This window comes from Eulemur rufifrons, chromosome 30 (genome assembly GCF_041146395.1).
Source record: "Eulemur rufifrons isolate Redbay chromosome 30, OSU_ERuf_1, whole genome shotgun sequence".
Classification (NCBI taxonomy): domain Eukaryota; kingdom Metazoa; phylum Chordata; class Mammalia; order Primates; family Lemuridae; genus Eulemur; species Eulemur rufifrons.
In genome coordinates, this window is record NC_091012.1 from 99,860,900 (window position 1) to 99,883,068 (window position 22,169).

Consider the following 22,169-nt stretch of genomic DNA (forward strand, 5'->3'; position numbering starts at 1 on the left):
TCCACACTCAGGGACACCAACCTATAAAAATGTCAAATACCTCACAATGATAGAAAGAGTTCACACCACGATAAAAAATAAACCAGCCCAGAGAACTCACACTCTAGGAAGTGTGAGATGTCACATGTTGGAAGATAGAACTCACAGCCTGGGAAATAGATTGGAGACCTAGAATATAGCCTAGAGACCTCAAACCTAGAAACTCAGACTCCCAAACATCCCAAGGAATTCATAGCCTGGGGCAGAGAAACGCGAACATCTCAGTGCCCTCACATCCCGCAACACAGGCTCCCAAACACCTCGGGACCTCATACTATGGGTCAGCAAACCCCAAATACCTCAGAGAGCTCACACCTTGGAAACATAAACCCAAAGTATGCAAGGTCCTCACGTTACCAGGGTGAAAACTGTCAGAATCAAAATGGAATCACTCAGGGTAGAAAAAAAAAAATCCTGACAGAGCTGGGGAAGATCATATAGAGAGAGTTCTCATGCTTGTATAACTGATACCAAAAACTATCACAAAAGACTGCAAAAACCACAACCTTGCACAAATGTCATTACAACCTTGCACAAAAAATACTTCCAGAACATCTGCCAGCAACTGCCTGTCAAACCTTTGGCATCATCTTTGTCATTGATCCTTGTAGCCAAGGATAATCATTTTAAAACAATTATGTAACCCTCCTCATTTTTCCTTAATTTTTTTTTCCCAAATGCACTATTTATTTTTTTGGCACTAGCTCCCTTCTTCTAAAGATACAAGAGAAGAAAAGTTGTGAAATAAAAAACATATCCCACCTGCAGGCATTCTTTTTTTTTTTTTTTTTTTTGAGACAGAGTCTCACTCTGTTGCCCAGGCTAGAGTGAGTGCCGTGGCGTCAGCCTAGCTCACAGCAACCTCAAACTCCTGAGCTCAAGCGATCCTCCTGTCTCAGCCTCCCGAGGAGCTGGGACTACAGGCATGCGCCACCATGCCCGGCTAATTTTTTCTATATATATTTTTAGCTGTCCATATAATTTCTTTCTATTTTTAGTAGAGGTGGGGTCTCGCTCTTGCTCAGGCTGGTCTCGAACTCCTGAGCTCAAACGATCCGCCCACCTCGGCCTCCCAGAGTGCTAGGATTACAGGCGTGAGCCACCGCGCCCGGCCCAGGCATTCTTGATTTACAGATACAGAAAGTGGTTCAACTGAGGGTGGCAGGGTCAATAAAACCTTAATCCCAAAACTGGCACGTGGCACTTGAAAGTCTAAAATCATACAAAATTCCAGTCTTTGTAAGTTCCCATGATTCAGTCACAACAAAGACTCTTTCTCATCAAGAAAGCCTCCCATGTTCACAGGTTCTCATATTTCCTCCCTGCTGTGACATTTGTCATTAGTTCTCCAGGCTCTTAAAAGGTGGTCCTTTGAATTTTCCCTGTTGTCGCAGGGAAAAATTTCTGGGTTTCTTATCAGCACCATCACCATTTCACTTTCTTTCTTTCTCCCCTGGTCTTGCTTCCTATCCTCTCCCTCACATGGTAACAAATCGAGTAAAGTAAAACACCATTCCTTGAACAGTTGTCCCTTGGGTGGCATGAGGTGCATTATCCCATTAAGGATCTGGTACGTACAAAACAAATATGTTCCACCTCCACCTAACAATCGCCATGCATTATACCTACCTGCCACCTCTCTGGTTTAATGTTGGGTGATTTACTCACTCTGGGTTTTAGCTCATTTGCTCACGTTCTTTCCTGAGAAACAGGGTGCAAGAAAACACGCATTTATTTAGCACTTACTGGGTGTCAGATTTGGTCTATATCAGTTGGGGTAGGCTAACACAATAGGAGTTAATTTTTTTACTCACATGAACAGTCAAGGGGATTGCAGGTCATTGGGCAAGAGGAGGAAAGGTTTGCACCGCACAGTGACTTGGGAGTCCAAGCTAATAAAGTCTTCAAAATTTTAAACATCAAGCTTCCAGGCTTGTTCTGGGTATAAACATCCGTCATGCAGGAGCGGAAAGAATATGGAGGATCATGAGTGGGAAATTTTTATGGGGCAAGCCTGGGAGTGAACATATTACTTAGCTCATATTCCACTGGCTAGAACTCAGTTATATGAACACGTCTGACTGCAAGGGGGTCTGGGAAATGTAGTCCAGTTGTATGTCCCGGAGAAGGAGGAAATGGGTTTTGAAGAGTAGCTAGCCTAACTCTGCCAACCAGAGTTGAGTGTTTTATATTGTTGCCTTATTTAATCCTCACAACAACGAGGTAAAAAAGACATTATTATCACCATCGTCAATGAGGAAACTGAGGCCCTGGGCATAATGTAAATTGCAAGAAAACACATCACTCTTATAACAGGTAAATTGTAGGATCTCATTCAAACATAGGTCCATGTGACTGTAATTCAAGTTTCTTCTCAGAAAATTATGATTCTTCTCTAAGGAAGGGAAAGATCTGGCTTTGGAGCTCACAAATAGCAAAGAAAACCATTGATGGATAGCAAATGTGTGTGGGGTAACTCCCCACTGGCCTCACAAGATGGCGGTGGTTACCCTGGCTGTCTTGGTTAGGAAGTATTTATCCACCGGCCCTACCCCCGACAGCCCCAGGTAACTTCCCTATGAGAACATTTACTCTATTCCTTCAAAGGAACCTATCTGGCTATTTTCTTTGATCCTAATAAATGAGACTTTTGGTATATGGTTAATGAGAATCTCCCCAGCTTAATTAACTAACACCATTTTGCCCAGTAATAAATTCACTTAATGACCATATCATTTAAAATTCAATACCCTTGAGTGTTTCACATCCATTTGTATACCCCACTTTTTTTTAATCTGTGTAAACCAAATTTAAAGAATGAGTTTTTATCCATGTCACAAAAAAAACACTTAAAGTATTCAAAAGTAGATAAAATAGAAGACAACACCCACGCCAATACAAAGCCCATCTTTCATAAAGTGTGAAAAGTTGATAAACACACACATGCACTAGAAATAAAATGTTAAATTGAAATGCTGTTAAACATATTGTTTAGATTCCTAAAATGCCATAAAAAATGGTTAAAAAATATATTTGACTATGTTTAGAATTCCCCACAGGAAGAGTGAGTTTCAATGACTTAACCACTAGATGAGTTGCTCATTAAGAGAAGTAAATTTAAATAAACTGGCTCAGTTATTATTTTGTAGACTGTAAGGCTGGTGGCGGGCATGGGCCTCCTGTTAGGCCTCTGCCTGCTCATCTCAAGAATTAAAGATTTTATTTTATTTTTTTTTATTTTTTTTATTTTTTTTTTTTTTGACAGAGTCTCACTCTGTTGCCCAGGCTAGAGTGAGTGCCGTGGCGTCAGCCTAGCTCACAGCAACCTCAGACTCCTCAGCTCAAGGGATCCTCCCGTCTCAGCCTCCCGAGTAGCTGGGACTACAGGCATGCGCCACCATGCCCGGCTAATTTTTTCTATATATATTTTTAGCTGTCCATATAATTTCTTTCTATTTTTAGTAGAGATGGGGGGTCTCGCTCTTGCTCAGGCTGGTCTCGAACTCCTGAGCTCAAACGATCCGCCCACCTCGGCCTCCCAGAGTGCTAGGATTACAGGTGTGAGCCACCGCGCCCGGCCAAGAATTAAAGATTTTAAATGCCATGTTCACCAGGTCTTAGATAGGGGTCTGAGGGCCCTCCTCTGCCTTTTTGAGTTTCTTTCTGATGTCAGGGGAGGACTGAGTAATAAAGTGGGTTGCAAGGACAGTAGTCCCTGCGGGGGAGGTAGGATCTAGGCGGGTATATTGGATAAGGGCGTCTGTAAGGCTGCTGAGAAAGGCCTCAGGGTTTTTGTCCGCCCTTTGAGTGATTTCCCTGAGTTTGTCATAATTTACATAATTTACATAAGAGCATTTATTGGCTCTTATGTTCCTTGCAATTTAGTCTACGTTTCTAAAATGACTTTTTGTTTTGTTTCTAACTCTTTGTCGAATTCTATTACCTCATTTTCGGAATTGTTCTCATTCTGATTTATGCTGTTCTTTTGTATCTTGTATCATTTCTTAATCTCTTTGAGCTCATTTTGCAATATTAAGATAGAGTTTTCATTTGTTTTGTAGGCACGTCTTTCTGGCATTTTCTCATTGTCTGTAGGGAGGTCATTCTGCTTCTTATCTTCTTTTTTCTTACAATAACTTTTAATGGGATTTGATCTCCATCCTTTTACATAAAATTAATTTTCTGGAATGTTTAGAAGGGAAGCAAGGCTCAGGATAGCTCTTCTAACTTTGTGGTTCTATAGCTCCCTCTTCTGTTTCTGTGACGAGCTCAAAATGATGGGAGCTCGCTTTCAGAGACAGCCCGGTTCTGTGGTCTCACTTTCACTCGGACCTTCTTCTTCCTTTATCTCTATGTTCTTCCTACTCACGTTGGATTCTATTCCTACTTTTTCCAGTGTACCTGTTTTGACAGTTCATTGCACCTGGACTGTTCCAGCCCTTTCAGTATTACTCTTTGCTTTTGTGTATGATTGAAAATTTCCATTAATAAGTTTTTAAAATCTATATCTGACAAAGAGAAAGACACAGAGAGAGAATGGAAACACTAGAAGATGCTGTAATAAATGACTAATAATGGTTACTGGCAGAGTGAACACTGGGTAGATGGGCGGTGATGGCAGGAAGCTTTCCATTGCACTTCTTTCCCCGTTTGTTTCTGAAGCACATGCATATCACTTATTCAAAAATTAAGTAATTCTTAAGCCAAACATGGTAGTATGCGCCTGTAGTCCCAGCTACTTTGGAGGCTGAGGCAGGAGGATCACTTGAGCCTAGGAGTTTGAGACCAGCCTGAGCAACATAGCAAGACCCCATTTCTAAAAAATAAAAAAACAGGCCAGGAGTGGTGGCTCACGCCTGTAATCCTAGCACTCTGGGAGGCCGAGGCAGGAGGATCGCTCAAGGTCAGGAATTTGAGACCAGCCTGAGCAAGAGCCAGACCTCATCTCTACTAAAAATAGAAATGATTTGAACAGCTAAAAATATATGTAGAAATATTAGCCGGGCACGGTGGCACATGCCTGTAGTCCCAGCTACTCAGGAGGCTGAGGCAGAAGGATTGCTTGAGCCCAGGAGTTTGAGGTTGCTGTGAGCTAGGCTGATGCCACGGCACTCTAGCCCGGGCAACAGAGCGAGACTCTGTCTCAAAATAAATAAATAAATAAATAAATTAAATAAGTAAATAAAAAACAAAAACTAAGTAATTCTTTTAAAATGTGCCTACATACTGTCATACACTGCAGGTAGGAATGCAAAATAGTACAACACCTAAGGAGGACAATTTGGCAACATGTACTGAAATTACTAATGCACATCTACCTAACCCTCAACCCAGCAATTCCGTTTCTGGGAATATGCAAAATGACACATATACAAGATTATTCATTACAGCATTTTGATAGCCAGAAACTGGAAACAATCCAAGATTAAATGAATTAGAGTACATGCACACAAAGGAATGCTAAGGGGCTATTAAAAAAATGAGGAAGCTCTCTATGTACTGATTTATAAAGATTTCCAGGATATGTTGTTAATAAAAGCAAGGCACAGAACAGTGTAAAGAGTATGCTATCTTTGCGTAAGAAAAGGGGGGAATATGTATTTGTACTTGCTTGTAGAAACTCTGGACAGATACACACTGAACTAATAAAGGTGGTTACAGAAGAAAACCCAACCTCTTTGGCCTGGAATACAAGCCCTTTTAGAAGGGCTTGAAGCCAGACTGCCTGCCCCACTTTGGCATATGACTTTGAGCAAATTACTGTTTCCTCATCTGTGACACAAGGATAATAGTACCTCTAAGTATTATACAGTGCTGGGGATTAAATGGATTAATACACACAAAGTGTCTCGCACATAGTTCATATTCGATAAACATTAGCCTATTTATAATCACTGGTATGTGGCTGTAGCCAACCTTTCCACCCATGTCCTTGACATCTCCCCTACAGCTGTGGCTCTCAAGCCTAGCTGCAGATTAGGATCACCTGGGGAACTTTGAAAACATACTGAAAAATACTGATGCCTGGGACCCACTCCCAGGCCATATAAATCAGAATCTCTTGGGGGATGGGGAGAGTAGAGCTCAGGCATTGACATTTTTTAAAAGTGGCCCAAATGAGGCCAGGTGCAGTGGCTCACACCTATAATTCCAGCACTTTGGGAGGCCAAGGTGGGAGGATTGCTTGAGGCCAGGAGTTTAAGACCAGCCTGGGCAATACAGCAAGACCCTGTCTCTATGAAAAAAAAATTTTTTTTAATTAGCCAGGTGCAGTGGTATGTGCCTGTAGTTCCAGCTACTCAGGAGGCTGAGGCAAGAGGATCACTTGAGCCTAGGAATTGGAGGCTACATTGAGCTATGATCATGCCACTGTACTACAGCCTGGGTGACAGAGCAAGACTCTGTCTCTAAAAAAAAAAAAAAAAAAAAGTGCCCCAGATGATGACTTTGATCAGTCCTATGAGATGATCAGTTCCCTCACTACACCATCAAACTCATTCCTGCCTCCACACCTTCGCTCACATTATCCTCCCCACTCCCTGCCCCAACCTGGGAAACCTTCATCTCCACCCACATCCCTGCCTGGTGAATTTCTACTCCTCTTCCAAGACCCAGCTTGGATGCTTCCTCCTCCATTAGGCCCTTCCTGCTCTCCCCACACTCCTCCCTTCCATGATGCCTGGCTGCCTACAGGGCCAAGCCAGGACTCCTGGGCACGGCCCACCAGGCCCACTTTTCCAGCCTCATCCCCTGCTTCTCCCTCACCACACATGTATTCCCTGTGCTTCCACCACACCATGTCTTTACACATGCTCTTCCTAACTCCCAGCCTCAGCCGCACCCTTAACCAACTCCTACTCATCTTTAAGACTGCACTCACCAGTGTAGCTCTCCTGTGAAGCCTACTCTGAGCCCCTCTGCCAGCATCTCCCCCGCCCCCGAGACAGAGTTAGGTGTTTTCTGCTCTCTGTTCCCTCCCTCCCTGGACTTATCTCTAGCACTTAGCATGTTGCGTTAATTGCCCATATATGTGTCTGGGTTGCCTATTAGTCTGAACTTCTGGAGGGCAATTATTGTGATTTTCCCATCTCTGTCTTCCTTCCCTGCAGCACAGGCCCAGCATAAAGAAATTATTTAGAGTGTTTGCTGAATTCTATTACTCTGTGGGGGTTTTCTGGCATTCATCGTGAAAATTGCTGGTCTCTCCTTCAAGTCAAAGCCCCAATGAGTGAACATAATAGTCTAAGACTAGTGTGAACAGCACTAAGAAAACTGGATTATCACCTCCTTCATTTTAGCCCATTTCTGTCAATAGAATCTAGGCCTAAGATCTCAATACCTTATTTACATCACATTATCAAGCCAGCCTTCAAGGTCTAAGATCTTATTAATGTTAACAAGCCAGCCTTTGAGTACCGCCCCCTCAGCCAATTCACTGCCTGACAAATTGCTCGGCTTAGTCAATGGTTTGCAACCCTGACTGTACATTCAAATCAGCCGGGGAGCTTTTGAACATCCTGCAGTTCGGGCTTCCCAGCAGGCCAATTACTTTAGAATCTCTGGGGGTGGGTCCCAGGTGGCAGCACTTTTTGAAGCTCCCCAGGTGATCTCAGTAAGCAAGAATGAGAATCACTGCTGGATTTAAAGCCATCCAGCTCCTCAGCTGGCTCTGCCTTCCTTTTCTTTCCCTCCCTTGTCCACCTTTCCTTTCTAACCTCTCCTCCAGGATTCCCCTCCTCTCCTCTCTTCTCCCTCCCACTAGCCTGCCCTCTGGTCGCTCACCCCTGTTGTCTTGATGATGAGATTCACAGTGTCATCTGGCATCACCTGAATAAACTACTAGCCGAGAGCCCGGAGTCAATGAGCCTGGGGCTCTGCCTCTTCGTGGTCTTGGGGCAAGTCACCTCACTCTTTGGATCTCAGTTTCTTCTTGAGCCCGGTGGCAGTCCTAACACTTGTTGTTGTGAGGATCACAGGAAATCATAGACCCTGAAGTCCTTTGCATGCTGGAGAGCACCAGGTGAATGTAAGGGCTCTCTAGAGCTGTGCGGACCCATATAGACAACATCAGTGATAAAAAGCAGCCTGCAGGAGGGGTGGGGGACCCACAGCGCTAATACAGAACGAAGGTTTCAAGACATGCAAAACAAGACTATCCTTCCCATGCATGTTTTGTCCTTTGACTTATATGAATGTATCCACAAATGTTTTCTAGTATTTTATAAAGTCAAAGAACAAAACATGCATGGGAATGATAAACTCCAAATTCAGAACCAGGGGAAGGGGGCAAAGGGGATGCACCTCCAGAAGGGAACCAAGGGAGTGTAACTGTACCTTTAATGGCTTATTTTTCAAAAATTAAATCCTCAGTAAACATGGCAAAACGTGAATATCTGACAAAACTAGGGGGGTTCCATATTATTATTTTTCTGCATACTTGAAAAGATAATAAAATAACTATATACAATGTAAATATATAAGCATTTTTAAACTAAAATGAATGAGATTCTTATCTTGCCCTAGCTTAGTTCTATTGTCCACCCTGGTATAGTGGCAGGAAGTGATAAATCTTGGAATAGACAGCTGCTTCAAATCCTTCTTGTAAGATAGAGATGTATAAATCCATAACTCTAGGCTGGGTGCGGTGGCTCACACCTGTCATCCTAGCACTCTGGGAGGCCCAGGCGGGAGGATCGTTTGAGCTCAGGAGTTCGAGACCAGTCTGAGCAAGAGCGAGACCCCCGTCTCTATTAAAAATAGAAGGAAATTAGCTGGACAACTAAAAATATATAGAAAAAATTAGCCGGGCATGGTGGCCCATGCCTGTGGTCCCAGCTACTCGAGAGGTTGAGGCAGGAGGATTGCTTGAGCCCAGGAGTTTGAGGATGCTGTGAGCTAGGCTGACACCACGGCACTCTAGCCCAGGCAACAGAGTGAGACTCTGTTTCAAAAAATTTAAAAAAAAAAATAAATCCGTAACTCTAAAATTTTTTTTTTTTTTTAAAAACTTGTCTGTTTCCTCTAGATCTGCAGTCCCCAACCCCAGGGCCCTGGCCCAGTACTGGTCCAATCTGTAGCCTGTTAGGAAACGACTGTATATCACCACCTGAGCTCCCCACCCCACCCCAGGACACCACCCACCCCCTGCTCCATGGAAAAACTGTCTTCCATGAAACCGGTCCCTGGTGCCAAAAAGGTTGGGGACCACTGCTGTACAGGATTTTGAAGATATCACTGAGGACATTTTTGCATGCACTGTACATAGTAGTGCTTAATAAGTGTTCTGTTGAAGAAAATAAAAGGAATGAGAAAGAGAGCTGAGTGGGGGGAGGGAAGATAATGCGAGAGGAGGAGAGGGGTTCATTCACCTAGATGAAATCACTCTCAAATATCAGCGAGTGCCTGAACATGCCATCCTCTCCCCTGTACAGCTGTCACTGCAGCTTCTCCATGGAGGTGCTTAACATACCACTGCATGGCCGCTATGGTCCTTGTAATTAGGTAACATTCATTTTTCAAAGCTATCTTTTATTTTTTTTTTTATTTTTTTATTTTTTTGAGACAGAGTCTCACTCTGTTGCCCAGGCTAAAGTGAGTGCTGTGGCGTCAGCCTAGCTCACAGCAACCTCAAACTCCTGAGCTCAAGCGATCCTCCTGTCTCAGCCTCCTGAGTAGCTGGGACTACAGGCATGCACCACCATGCCCGGCTAATTTTTTCTATATATATTTTTAGCTGTCCATATAATTTCTTTCTATTTTTAGTAGAGATGGGGTCTCGCTCTTGCTCAGGCTGATCTCGAACTCCTGAGCTCAAACGATCCGCCCACCTCGGCCTCCCAGAGTGCTAGGATTACAGGCGTGAGCCACCGCGCCCGGCCAAAGCTATCTTTTAAGACAGCTGCCTCAGCTTGCTCAATAACTGGTCTGCTACCTTGGCAACTACTAGCTCAGCGCCTACACACAAGCCGAAGCTAGCCCATGGAGCACCCTCGTGCTATTTAGGCAAAAGTGCCTGTCTTAGTCCATTTGGCCTGTTGTAACAATATACCATTATCTGGGTGGTTTATAAACAACAGAAATTTATTTCTCATAGTTCTGGAGGCTGGGAAGTCCAAGATCAAGGCACTGGAAGATTGTCTGGTGGAGCCCCTGCTTCCTTGTTCACAGATGGTGCCTTCTCTGTGTCCTCACACAGTGAAAGGGGTGACCAAGGTCCCTTGGGCCTCTTTTATAAGGGCACTAATCCCATTCATGAGGGTGGAGCCAATCACCTCCCAAGGGGTCCCACCTCCTAATACCATCAACTTGGGGGTTAGGATTTCAACTTCTAAAACTGGAGAGAGGGTCAGACATTCAGGCCATAGTAGTGCCCCTCTGAGCACATGCAGCCCCTCTGGCTCACAGTTTGGTTAGCTTATGGTTATTAGAAAAAGGTACCCCTTTCTCCTGGCTCACACAGCCCTGCTCCAGGATGCACTATACAACTTGGTGAACATAGTACAGGTAGAATTTTAGGTCCCTGTCCCCACCCCCTCAGCCCAAGGTGCCCTTACACAGTGAAAACTTGCACAACCTCATGGGACAGTCCTGCTGGCACATAAGTCCTTGTGACCTGGCGCGTGACTATCTCCAAGACCTCAGACTTCAACGGTCCCACCCTCCCCTGCCCTAGTCTCCCCCCCTCCCCCCCGTTCACTGCTTTCACTGATTGTTACCTGCACTCCAGGATCACTGGCCTTTCCTCCTGCCTTAGGGCTGCTCACTTGCTCTTCCCTCTGGACTGCTTTTCTTCTGGAATCTTTTTTTCTGGACCTTCGCATATCTGGATTCTCAATTCACCAAAATAGTCAATTCCTTCTCCTGGCCTCCCACGTCTTCACTACCTGAAAGTGTTATTTACATGTTCATTATCAGTTCCTCCCCACCCCCTTGAGATCTGCAAAAACTCTGGACAGGAACATTCCGTTCAAACCCCTGCACTAAGAGACTTGACCAAACTTTGGCATACCTTCTAGCAGCCTAAGACTACACCCCTGGGATGGCCCAGCCCCGCTTTGAGTTCCAGTCTGAAAAAGCTCAGGGCTGTCAGGAGAACTCACCATTCGTTCCAGCCAAAACCTGATGATGATGGATCCTGACCCCCTCCTTTCTTAGCTCTAAGAAAAAGCTTACAATCATAAATCTTTCCTCTGTCCCTTAGATACATTTATATGCATGAGTGTCTTTCTCAGGGACCTGAGAGCCATTCCTTTGAAATGTAGTCATCAGGGAAGATAGGGCCTCTGTCTCCCAGTCTCTGTGGAGAGACAGAATCCTAACTTCCATCATTGCCAGCAAGCAGACACAGCTGGCCTACTCGCATTTACCCTAACCAACCCTCCTACCAACTTTTTGTAATTTTTCACTTTCCTGATTCTACTCAGGCCTCCACTTGATCCCCCTCCCTATTCTCTCATTCTTCCTTTAAAACTTCTACTTGGTGGCTCACACCTGTAATCCTAGCACTCCGGGAGGCCCAGGCGGGTGGATCATTTGAGCTCAGGAGTTTGAGACCAGCCTGAGCAAGAGCAAGAGCCCGTCTCTACTAAAAAGAGACAACTAAAAAATATATAGAAAAAATTAGCTGGGCATGGTGGCGCATGCCTGTAGTCCCAGCTACTTGGGAGGCTGAGGCAGACGGATCACTTGAGCCCAGGAGTTTGAGGTTGCTGTGAACTAGGCTGACGCCATGGCACTCTAGCCCAGGCAACAGAGTGAGACTCTGTCTCAAAGAAAAAAAAAAAACCTTCTACTTACCTCTGTGCAAATCAGAATGAAGCAGGGCTCTTTCTCCCTGCTGTCAGTAGTTACTGATTAAATTGTTTTCATCACATTGGACTAATGTGGCTGTGGTTACCTTTGACACCCTCCACCTTCACCCTCCTTCAGAGACTCAGGACAGGGACCATGTATGTTTTGTTCACTGCTGAATCTTCAGTGCCTCCAAGAACACCTAGCACAATAAACAGCTGCTGAATGAACAAATAAATGTTAAAATGCAAGTCGTGAAAGGCCTCAAGACTGGAGGATAAAGACCTAGATTTTAGTCTCATCTTTTGTCCTGATTAACTAACTTGTTACCTAAGTCAAGTGGCTTCATCAACTTGGTCCAACTACTGTCTGTGTGACCTGGGGCAAGATGCTGACAAAGACTCTCTCCTTTGACCAAAACTTTAGTCAAGCTCTTCTGAGCCCTCTGCTTGACTAGGCCAGACCTGTCCTTACTGAATCTAGTCTGAGCAAGAATCCTGTTAAGTTAGTTTAGGGAAAATCCCCGACCCTTGGTATTTGACCACCCCTGATTCTTATTACGCTGGCCTGCCTTCAGTAACAATCCTATCAAATCAGTTTAGCCAGAAACACCTTATCCTTGATATTTCTTCTTACTAATTTTCCATCCACTCACCCGTACCCTGCTCCATGGTTATAAATTTTCACTTGTCATTGTTGGAATTGGAGTTGAGTCCAATCTCTCTCCCGGACTGCAAGACCCCAGTGCAGCGGTCCCTATACTTGTCGCCATGGCCTGCCTTACTTCATGACTTTAGCAAGTGTCATGAATAATACTTTTCTTTAACAATACTTAACCTCTCTTTGCATTAGTTTCCTCAGCTAGCAATTCCTCCCTCACAGGATCATTGGGAAGATTGAAACAGTATGAGAGAAACACAATAGTGTGAGAGCAGGTGCTCAGGAAACAAGTTCCAATCTTGACCTTTCACTGGATCTCTCATCTGGTCTCTTACCCACAGCACAAAGATAAACACAGAGTGCAGACTCTGGGGGCTGGGTGTGGTGGCTCATGCCTGTGACCCCAGCACTTTGGGAGGCTAAAGGCAGGAGGATTTCGTGAGGCCAGGAGTTCAAGACCAGCCTGGGCAACATAGATTGCAGACTCTGGAGCCAGACTGTCTGAATGTGAAGTCCCTATTTGCTCCTGACTAGTTATATGACCTGGGAAAATGGCTTCACTTTTCAGCACTCACTGTCTTCATCTATAAAACAGGGATGATTGTAATGTCTACCTCATAGAGTTGTTGTGAGGATTAACAGGGTTAATATACTCACAATGTAGCCTGACACATGGTATATGAATTAAATAGTATGATTGGTCCTCGGGATCCTCATTCATAATAAACATTAGGCTTTAGGATCCCTGAAGCCTCTATGACTTTGCAGCAGGAGCAGCCAGTGGCTCCCTTCCCTTTCCTTACAGGGGTGTGGGGTCAGGATCATTAGCCCATTCTTACACTGTCTTCACTTCTTGATCGGCGGTCTGGAGACCAAGCTTCCGGGTCCTTGCAAGGCCTGTCTGCATGTCTTCCTCAGCCTCGGTGGCAAATGAGGATGCAGCGGCTCTCTCAGGCCAGAGGTGTCTCCCCAGCAGGTCCCTCAAGCCCACCCCACTCAATGGGCCTCCTTTTTGATTCAGAGCTCCCCAGAAAGTGGGGTGGGCCCCTGGAGATGACTGGAGGACTACGGGATGGGGTAAGGCACGGTTACTGTTCAAATTTAGCCTTTAGTCTTGGGGGTGTGTGTGTGATGATTTGGGGATGACTGGACTGGGTTCCTTTTAGGGCATGGAGTGTGAGGGCGGGCCCAAGAGGGATTTCCTCCGGATCTAACACATCCACTCCCTTCAGTCCTCTGGTTTTTGGTCTCCCCCAGCGGGGCTGCACACCGCAGCCCAGACTAAAGGAGCAACTACAACTGCCAGTCCACCTCTACTCCCCGTCAAACTAAACCGCCCCAAGTGGCCGGACATATCATCTGGCGCCTTCTGTGACCTGTCGCTGTCGCACACTGCTTTGTCCACATCCCCTAACAGCCACCCGCTATGGGCCGGGCCGCCGTCATCCTCTCAATTGCCAGCTCCACCCGAGACACGCCGACCACACTGGGAGCATGGTGTGAGCGGGATACGCATGCGCGGTCAGCAACTCCACCCGGGACAGGCCAACCACGCAGGGGGCGCGCGGCTGGGGGGGCGCATGCGCAGATGCCGTGCGTGCACCACTCCCACAAGATGGGGTGAGTGGATGGCGGCGAGAAGCTTGACCTGTGGATCTCTGTGCATGCTGCCGCCCTGCTTCCTCTCCCGCGGTCTCGTCTTCTCACACACAGTCGGTCAGGTCTATAGGACAGCCCCGTACTGAGTCTTAGGGTGAATCCTTCCGTTTAACCAGCAGTCCCTCTAATAAAGAAAATGAATGAATGAACGACAAACATCTTGAATCTAAGTGACTGCTTTGAGTGGGCGCAGCCAGTACATCACCACTCAACCCTTGGTTCTGGCGCGAGCATCTTTTCTTCCTCACCTGGAAGTGGCAGAAATAAAAGAGGAATATGCCTCCTGCCCGAGTCCCTTCGCCAGGTTCCCTCAGGCCCTCTGAGGACCGAAGCCACTTTGGGCTCCCTGTGATGACGGATCAGGGTCTCTCTACTGCGCCCCACACCCTCGCCTCTGGGACAGTTTTACATGGCGGAAGTTGCCTAGGGTGGCGGGCACAGCACTAAGTATGACCGTTACACTACCAGCTGACCACCTAGGCACCTTGCATACATGATCCGCTCGGATAAATCGGGCGGATCCCACTTCACGGTGGAAGAAATTGAGGATGGGAGACGATGACTCGACCCAGATCCCACAGCCGCCCCTTTAGTGGGTGCACGGTTAAGACATTATAGAAAGTGCCTTTAAAGGCTCGCACCCGGAATGGGCACCTCCACCCCGCCGGCCCCCCACTTCTGGGTGTTGCCCAATCACACTGGCGGGGGTTTCACTGGCAGCTGCAGCCCCACCCGGGCTGACTCATCTCCCCACAGTCGTTTATTCTGTTCCGAATCTTTCCTAACTCGACCAGGGCGGACGCGGAGCGGAACCCAGAGAGGGCCAAGCCCCGGGTGTCTGCCTCTGACGACTAGCACGGTGGGGGCCCTCCGCGCTGCCCCGGCTAGCAGGAGGGATGGTGAGGAGTCCGGAGGGAGAAGAACCGCTCCGCGCAGATTGCCAGAGCCACCCTCCTCCCGACTTCCGCCCCCTAACGGCGGAGGCTGTCACTCCTCGCTCTGGTGCCAGCTGACTCTCCCTTCCTTGCCTTTATTCCTACCTGCTCGCTTTCCTGCCTTCCTTGGGGCTCTTCCCTTCCTCCCCCATTTCCTCTCTTGCTCCTCTTCTCTTTGCCCTCCTCGACCTCCATGTCGCCAGAATATGGTCGTCTCCCTCCCATTCCTCCCCGCTCCAAACAAACAAAAAAAACCCAACTGGTCTTATAATGGCTTCCCTAAGTCTACATTATGACTCCAGCTTTCTAGCTCACCTGCCTGGGTGGATGTGTAACCATGAGGTATTCTTCCAAGGCTGTGAAGGGAAGGTGAATATAAGTGGAACTGAAACTGTGTACTTAATGTAGGGATAAGACAGAAAAGGAAGGTCGAAAGAGCCTGAGTTCAGCCATTTTGACTGATACCAGACCCTAACCACCCTGAACAAGGAAGTCGTCAGTAAGTCACTGGCCTGAGACTCCCCGAAGAAGATGGATGAATTACTAAGCAGGATGCCTTACAAACTGCACTTACCTTTCTGTGACAGCAGTTTATGATTAACCTTTATGGTCTGACCACAAGACAATGCTGGTCACATACCAGGGTTTTGAATAAACATTACCATGCCCTATAAGGGGTCTCCCTCCTGCTTGGGAAAGAACCCCTGCTCTGTGGAGTAGGATCTATTGTCTGTCTCTCCATAAACTTTCTGTTGCTAGTTGGCTCACTCTTGAATTCTGTCCTGTAGGTAGCCAAGAACCCACTTGGCGAGTTCACGGGGCTTTCCTCCCTTCATTGGGATACCCCCTGCACCATACTGATTACAACATTTATTGATTCCACGAGAATATGCACGTTTATTGCAATGTCACACATATGCATTCATTCACTCAGCAAACACTGCCATCTATTCTGCACCAGGCTCTGTATTGCATAGCAAGGATACAGAGATGGATCCCCAATCTCTTAGGTGGGTAAATGTTAATTCAGAGATAGGCTTACAGAGCTATGGGAACCTGAGGAGCATCTCACCATCGTGAGGGGTTATCTGTAGTGTAGGGTTGCCAGATTGAGCAAATGAAAACACAGGGTGCCCACAGATTTGAATTTCAGATAAATAACAAATATTTTTACCATATAAGAATGTTCCAAATATTGCATGGGATGTGTTTATACTAAAAAAAAAAATTATTCGTTGTTTATTTGAAATTCAAATTTAATTACTGAGCATCCTATATATCATCTGGTAACACTATTGTGGGGGTTATCAAGTCATGTGTTGTTACTGGAAAGTACCATGTTATACAGGCAGAAATTAGTCAGCAAGCATCAGATTATGGAGAGACTTAAAAGTGATGGGGGGACCCTGTAGGGGCTTAAAGCAAGGGGGCAACATAATAAAATTTGCCTTTTAGGAAGAGGCTTCTGCTAGCTTCTTGGAGGATCCTTTTAAGAGGGACAGCAGTGGAGTCTGACAAGTTGCAATAGTACAGGCAAGAGATTTTGGATGGTGACAATAGAAGAGTAAGAGAGAGGAGATGCCAAATTAAAGAAGTACATAGGAGTTAAATCAAAAAGACTTGGCAATTGATTAGATGGGGTGAAAAGAGCATGAGTCCCAGGGTCTGGCTTTGGTGTCTGGGAAGATAGTATCGCTACCAACCGAAGTAGAGCAGGTTTAGAGAGCAGTGATTGAGTTTACTTTAGGACTTGTGTTGGAAGTGCCTAAGGGACATCTGGTGTCAGCCAATGACTGGCTATATGATTCAGAAGTGTGAACTAAATTAAAATCTTAAAACTCCCCCCCCCACACTGGCTGACTGAATGGACCCCCTCCTGGCCAAGGGGATACCCTAAAACTGAGTTGCAGGCCTTGAGAGGGAGGTCAGACATGCCTCATCATGTATCCCTCCCTTCTTGTAGATATCCTTTGTAACTCAATGACAGGCCTAGGGCTATGCAAGACAAACCTGCAGGTCTTCAATTTACACAACAAATATATGGCCAAGGCTGAGTAGCTTGTCTCTGATTAACAGACTTCCTTATCTTAATTAAAAACAGTCCAAGAGTCTTTAAACCCACCTATAACCTGTAAGCACTCCCCCTTTGAGATTGCTGACCTTTTCAGGCCAAACCAATGTATGCCTTCCATGTATTTATTTATGACTTTACCTGTAACCCCTGTCTTCCTGAAATGTAAAACCAAACTGTAACCCAACCACAGCAAGTCTACTTGCTCAAGGATTCTTGGGCGTGGCTCCTGGTCATGGTCCTCAAAGTTGGCTCAGAATAAACCTCTTTAAATTATTTTACAGAGTTTGGCTTCTTTTCCGTTGACAGAAGTTCAGTGGAGAAGGTGAGCTGAAAGTAGAAACTGGGAAGTCTTCAGCAAAGAGACAATATTGAAACCAGGAGATGGATGAGCTCCCTAGAGAGGAGACCAAAGAAAAGGAACCCAAGGAAGAGACAAAGGAACAGTCAGGGAAGTATGAGGAACCAGGAAAGTGAGACAATGTGGAAGACAAGTGGGTGTTTCTAGGAGGAAGAAGTGATCAAAATGTCAAATGCAGCAAGAAAGGTCTGACTACACAAAGGCTGAAAGATGGGCATTGATTTGAGCAATGGTAAAGTCATCATGACATTAGGCTGGCATCACACAGGCTCATTCAGACATCAGCCCCATTTATTCAAATGGCAAACACTAAGCAAGCATGAGTCCTCAGCACCCTCTCAGATGCTTGCCACAGTCATTCTCACATCCCCTGCACTCCTTCAGAGTTTAAACCATTCATTCAAATTGTGCCCCAACTCACTCAGAAATTACAGGCACACATTTGGATGCTCCCCATGCTCATGGACTTGGGGTCCTTTATATTTATTTGCCAATGTCACTTCGGAGCCAGCCAGAGCCAGTGCAGCTCTGTCTTTGCAGAGGTAACTGCAGGTGCCCACAGGGATTGAATGGGTTATGTTGTGGTTTTTATCTCCCAGAAGTGAAAACCACCTTTGTTTTTCTCTATCTCCTGAAGACTTTGGTTTGGGGGAAAGTATGGAAGGAAGACAGATTAGATGTCTGGGCTCAAGATTTGAATTGGGATGCTGGCTGAAAGATGTTCTGGGATGATCAAAGCTCTGGGTATTGTATTTTATTTTATTTTTTTATTTTTGAGACAGAGTCTCACTCTGTTGCCCTGGCTAGAGTGCCGTGGTGTCAGCCTAGCTCACAGCAACCTCAAACTCCTGGGCTCAAGCAATCCTCCTGCCTCAGCCTCCTGAGTAGCTGGGATTACAGGCATGTGCCACCATGTCCGGCTAATTTTTCTCTATATATTTTTTAGTTGTTCAGCTAATTTCTTTCTATTTTTAGTAGAGACGGGGTCTCGCTCTTGGTCAGGCTGGTCCCGAACTGCTGAGCTCAAACGATCCTCCCGCCTCAGCCTCCTAGAGTGCTAGGATTGCAGGCGTGAGTCACCACGCCCGGCCGCCCTGGGTCTTAAATATTATAATAATCTCTGGTCGAGGTCCAATCTACAAAGTGTGATCTAGGCTTTTGGACTTAAAATAGATTAGACACAGATAGAGGAGAGTAGCAAAGGCTGAACTGATGAAAGATGTTTTTGTCTCTCTAGGTTTGTGCTTCTCAGCAGCTCTGTCTCACAACGTCTGCCTCCTAGCATCTTTCTTAGTGCCTCTCCACGTCCATATCTCTATGATCCCGTCTGGCATCTCTGTTCCTCTATCTCGGCCTCAACATATTTCTTTCTATGTGCCTCTCTGTATCTCAGAATCTCCATCTTTGGACCTTCTTGTCTGAGCGTTCTACAATTTGCTCTGGGAGGCCGAGGTGGGCGGATCGTTTGAGCTCAGGAGTTCGAGACCAGCCTGAGCAAGAGCGAGACCCCATCTCTACTAAAAATAGAAAGAAATTATATGGACAGCTAAAAATATATATAGAAAAAATTAGCCGGGCATGATGGTGCATGCCTGTAGTTCCAGCTACTCGGGAGGCTGAGACAGGAGGATCGCTTGAGCTCAGGAGTTTGAGATTGCTGTGAGCTAGGCTGACGCCACGGCACTCACTCTAGCCTGGGCAACAGAGTGAGACTCTGTCTCAAAAAAAAAAAAAAAATACAATTTGGTTTTCTGTCCCTTCCTTTGTCTGTCTCTGTACTGTAATTATCTTTCTCCAACTGGACTGTGCCCTCCTGGAAGGCATGAACCTTTTATTATTCTTCTGGGTCTCCCCAGTGCCCTGCACAGAGTCTGGCATATAGGAGTCTCGGATACATTTATGAATATACTTGAATGAAGGCGTTTTCTGAGAAAGGGACTCACTGTCGACCTCCGGACCCCCCGCCCCCACGCGGAGCTGGCTATTTGCCAAAAGGCCAGCTAGAGAGTAGGACGGAGGGTGTGGTGGTATTGTGCCGCTGCTATTGGGTTCTTTCCTCAACCTTTATCGCGAATTCGCCCACTAGCAGAGGGACAGAAGCAGCAAGACACGCCCCTACGCCCCGCGCAGCAGACGCCCGCCCGCCGGACCCGCCCCGCGCCTTGGTCAATCAGCGGGCGCCTGCGCAGCCTTCCAGTGAGAAGGCGGGTGCAAGATGGCTACGGCGTGCCGGAGCGTGAAGGTAAGCGGCTCTCGCCTCTACTGCCTACCCTGCTTGTTGCACGGGCTGGGACAGCACGGCCGTGGAAATAGGGGGAAGAGATCGGTGTCGGAAGAAATTTTGCTTATCCAGTCCTGATATTTCGACGGTTGGGCCCGGGAGGTGAAAGTCAACACTCCGCGGCACATGTATGTGGGGTAACCCAACGGGATGTCTGTGGGTGAGACGCCCCTCCAGGGGTCCCATCCGTGAGGAGAGGAAGCACACCTGGGTCACACTGCAGAGGTGACCAGGAACACGCCCCCGACCCCCACCCCCTTCGCAGAAGCCTGGAGAACAGGCAGGTGAAAGGGTGTGGGTGGTCTGGACGGTGTAACGGCTGTGTCTGTCTTCACAGGGCTTGGTCGCAGTAATAACCGGAGGAGCCTCAGGCCTGGGCCTGGCCACAGCGGAGCGACTGGTGGGGCAGGGGGCCTCTGCTGTGCTTCTGGACCTGCCCAGCTCGGGTGGGGAGGCCCAAGCCCAGAAGTTAGGAAAGAGCTGTGCCTTCGCCCCAGCCGATGTAAGTGAGGTCATCTCTCCTCTCTCAGGGTGTGCAATCAGGGCATGCATGAGGTTACCAACACAGGCCTGGGAAGCCGTGGGGGTCCCTCCCGTAAGTTTGTCTTCTGTTGGGGTGGTGGACCCACCTTGTCCCTTTTGCCCTGAGCCTTCAAGCACTGTGGAACCACCTGCCATAAGGATTCTCTGAAGCCAGGACTCACAACAATGAGGATGGGGATTGGACATAACAGAATCTCCTGGAGGGGATATAGATGGTTTGAAAATGCATATTGTGCCCTATAATTTTATATTTACAAAGTCAAAAAGCTTTTTATGAAACAAACTATGGGAAGTAAAGTTTGATTAAATCATCTTAGGATGTAGGGATACAAAAAAGCTAGTTTATTTTCCTATCAATAATTCTCAGAACAAGGTTGTATTAGTGCTCTGATCCACAGCAACTGAGAATCTCCAGGGTCATGTGAATTTATCAGAAGAGGGTATTGATTTGAAAAATGTTTTGCGGCACTGCTCTGTATTGCATAACATTTTCACCTTTGCTTCACTCTCCTCTCTCAGGTTTTGCCACAACCCTTTCTCTTGGCCTCTTCCCTGTTCTCCCTCAAGGACTGGGAGGAGTCTGCCCTCCCCTCCCCTCCCCTCCCCCAGTTTTAGAAGTGAGTGTGTGTGCTGGGAGATTAATACCTTCTCCACTTCTCCATTTGAAGGTGACCTCTGAGAAGGATGTGCAAGCAGCCCTGACTCTAGCAAAAGAAAAATTTGGCCGCGTGGATGTGGCTGTCAACTGTGCAGGTATTGCAGTGGCCATCAAAACATACAACTTAAAGAAGAGCCAAGCCCATACCTTGGAGGACTTTCAGCGAGTTCTCAATGTAAGTAAGGCCTTGGAGGTTCTCCACGGGTAGGAGTAAGAGGTGTCTGGCTGTGGGTGCCCCCAAAGCTTTTAGGGGACAGAAAGATGCCTCTACCTCAGGTCCTACACCATGTCTGTACCTGTCCTCCAGGTGAATCTCATGGGTACCTTCAATGTGATCCGCCTAGTGGCTGGTGAGATGGGCCAGAATGAACCAGACCAGGGAGGCCAACGTGGGGTCATCATCAACACTGCCAGTGTGGCTGCCTTCGAAGGCCAGGTGTGTAGTCAGGGACAAAGCTTGTGCCTCCTCAGTGACTTGTTGGGGTCCTCCCACCTATGATCTCCACTCCTTCTCCAGGTTGGACAAGCTGCATACTCTGCTTCCAAGGGGGGCATAGTGGGCATGACACTGCCTATTGCTCGGGATCTGGCTCCCATAGGCATTCGGGTGATGACCATTGCTCCAGGTAGACATATCCCCTTTTCCCTGTTACACCTGGGATTGGGTGGAATCTGTGGGCAATTGAGAAGGGAAAGTATCCACTTCCTAAGCAACAGCAGCCTTTCACCTCTGGGCCCCCGAGAAGCACCAAGAAGTAGGGCTAAAGTGAGGAAGGACTGGGTAAATATGAAAGCAAGCGTGGGTCTCTGACCCTGGCTATCTTGTCTAGGACTATTTGGCACCCCTCTGCTGACCACCCTCCCAGAGAAGGTACGCAACTTCTTGGCCAGCCAGGTTCCCTTCCCCAGCCGACTGGGTGACCCTGCTGAGTATGCTCACCTGGTACAGGCCATCATCGAGAACCCATTCCTCAATGGAGAGGTCATCCGGCTGGATGGGGCCATCCGCTTGCAACCTTGAAGGGAGAAGGCAGAGAAAACACGCTCCTCTGCCCTACCTTCCCCTGGGGTACTACTCTCCAGCTCAGGAGGTAGCCATTTTGTAACTGTTCACCAGTCACCCTCTGTGCCTAATAAAGTCTCTATTTCTCACAGGGTGTGGGCAGTGTTGT

At 46.9% G+C, this 22,169-nt stretch overlaps 1 protein-coding gene and 1 long non-coding RNA gene across 5 annotated transcripts in view; one reads left to right on the forward strand and one right to left on the reverse strand.

The window, feature by feature from the left end:
• Window positions 1-11,749, reverse strand: part of LOC138377944 (uncharacterized) — a 52,652-nt gene extending 40,903 nt beyond the window's left edge. For 2 of the 3 annotated variants that reach the window (XR_011231914.1, XR_011231912.1), the window contains exons 1-2: window positions 11,530-11,749; window positions 10,755-10,922 (exon numbers count right to left, since the gene is read on the reverse strand). This is a non-coding gene — a long non-coding RNA (uncharacterized lncRNA). The other variant, XR_011231913.1, reaches the window with a different exon arrangement.
• A 7,924-nt stretch (window positions 11,750-19,673) lies between these two features.
• On the forward strand, window positions 19,674-22,149 carry HSD17B10 (hydroxysteroid 17-beta dehydrogenase 10). Of its 2 annotated transcripts, none has more exons than XM_069462871.1 (6): window positions 19,674-19,757; window positions 20,134-20,298; window positions 21,008-21,172; window positions 21,305-21,433; window positions 21,515-21,623; window positions 21,828-22,149. In XM_069462871.1, the coding sequence occupies exons 1-6, from the start codon at window positions 19,731-19,733 to the stop codon at window positions 22,016-22,018; spliced, it is 786 nt and encodes a 261-aa protein (XP_069318972.1). In that variant the 5' UTR covers window positions 19,674-19,730; the 3' UTR covers window positions 22,019-22,149. The 2 variants fall into 2 exon arrangements, with proteins under 2 accessions (XP_069318972.1, XP_069318973.1); XM_069462872.1 differs by having other exon boundaries at window positions 21,515-21,596.
• Window positions 22,150-22,169: the final 20 nt, after the last annotated feature.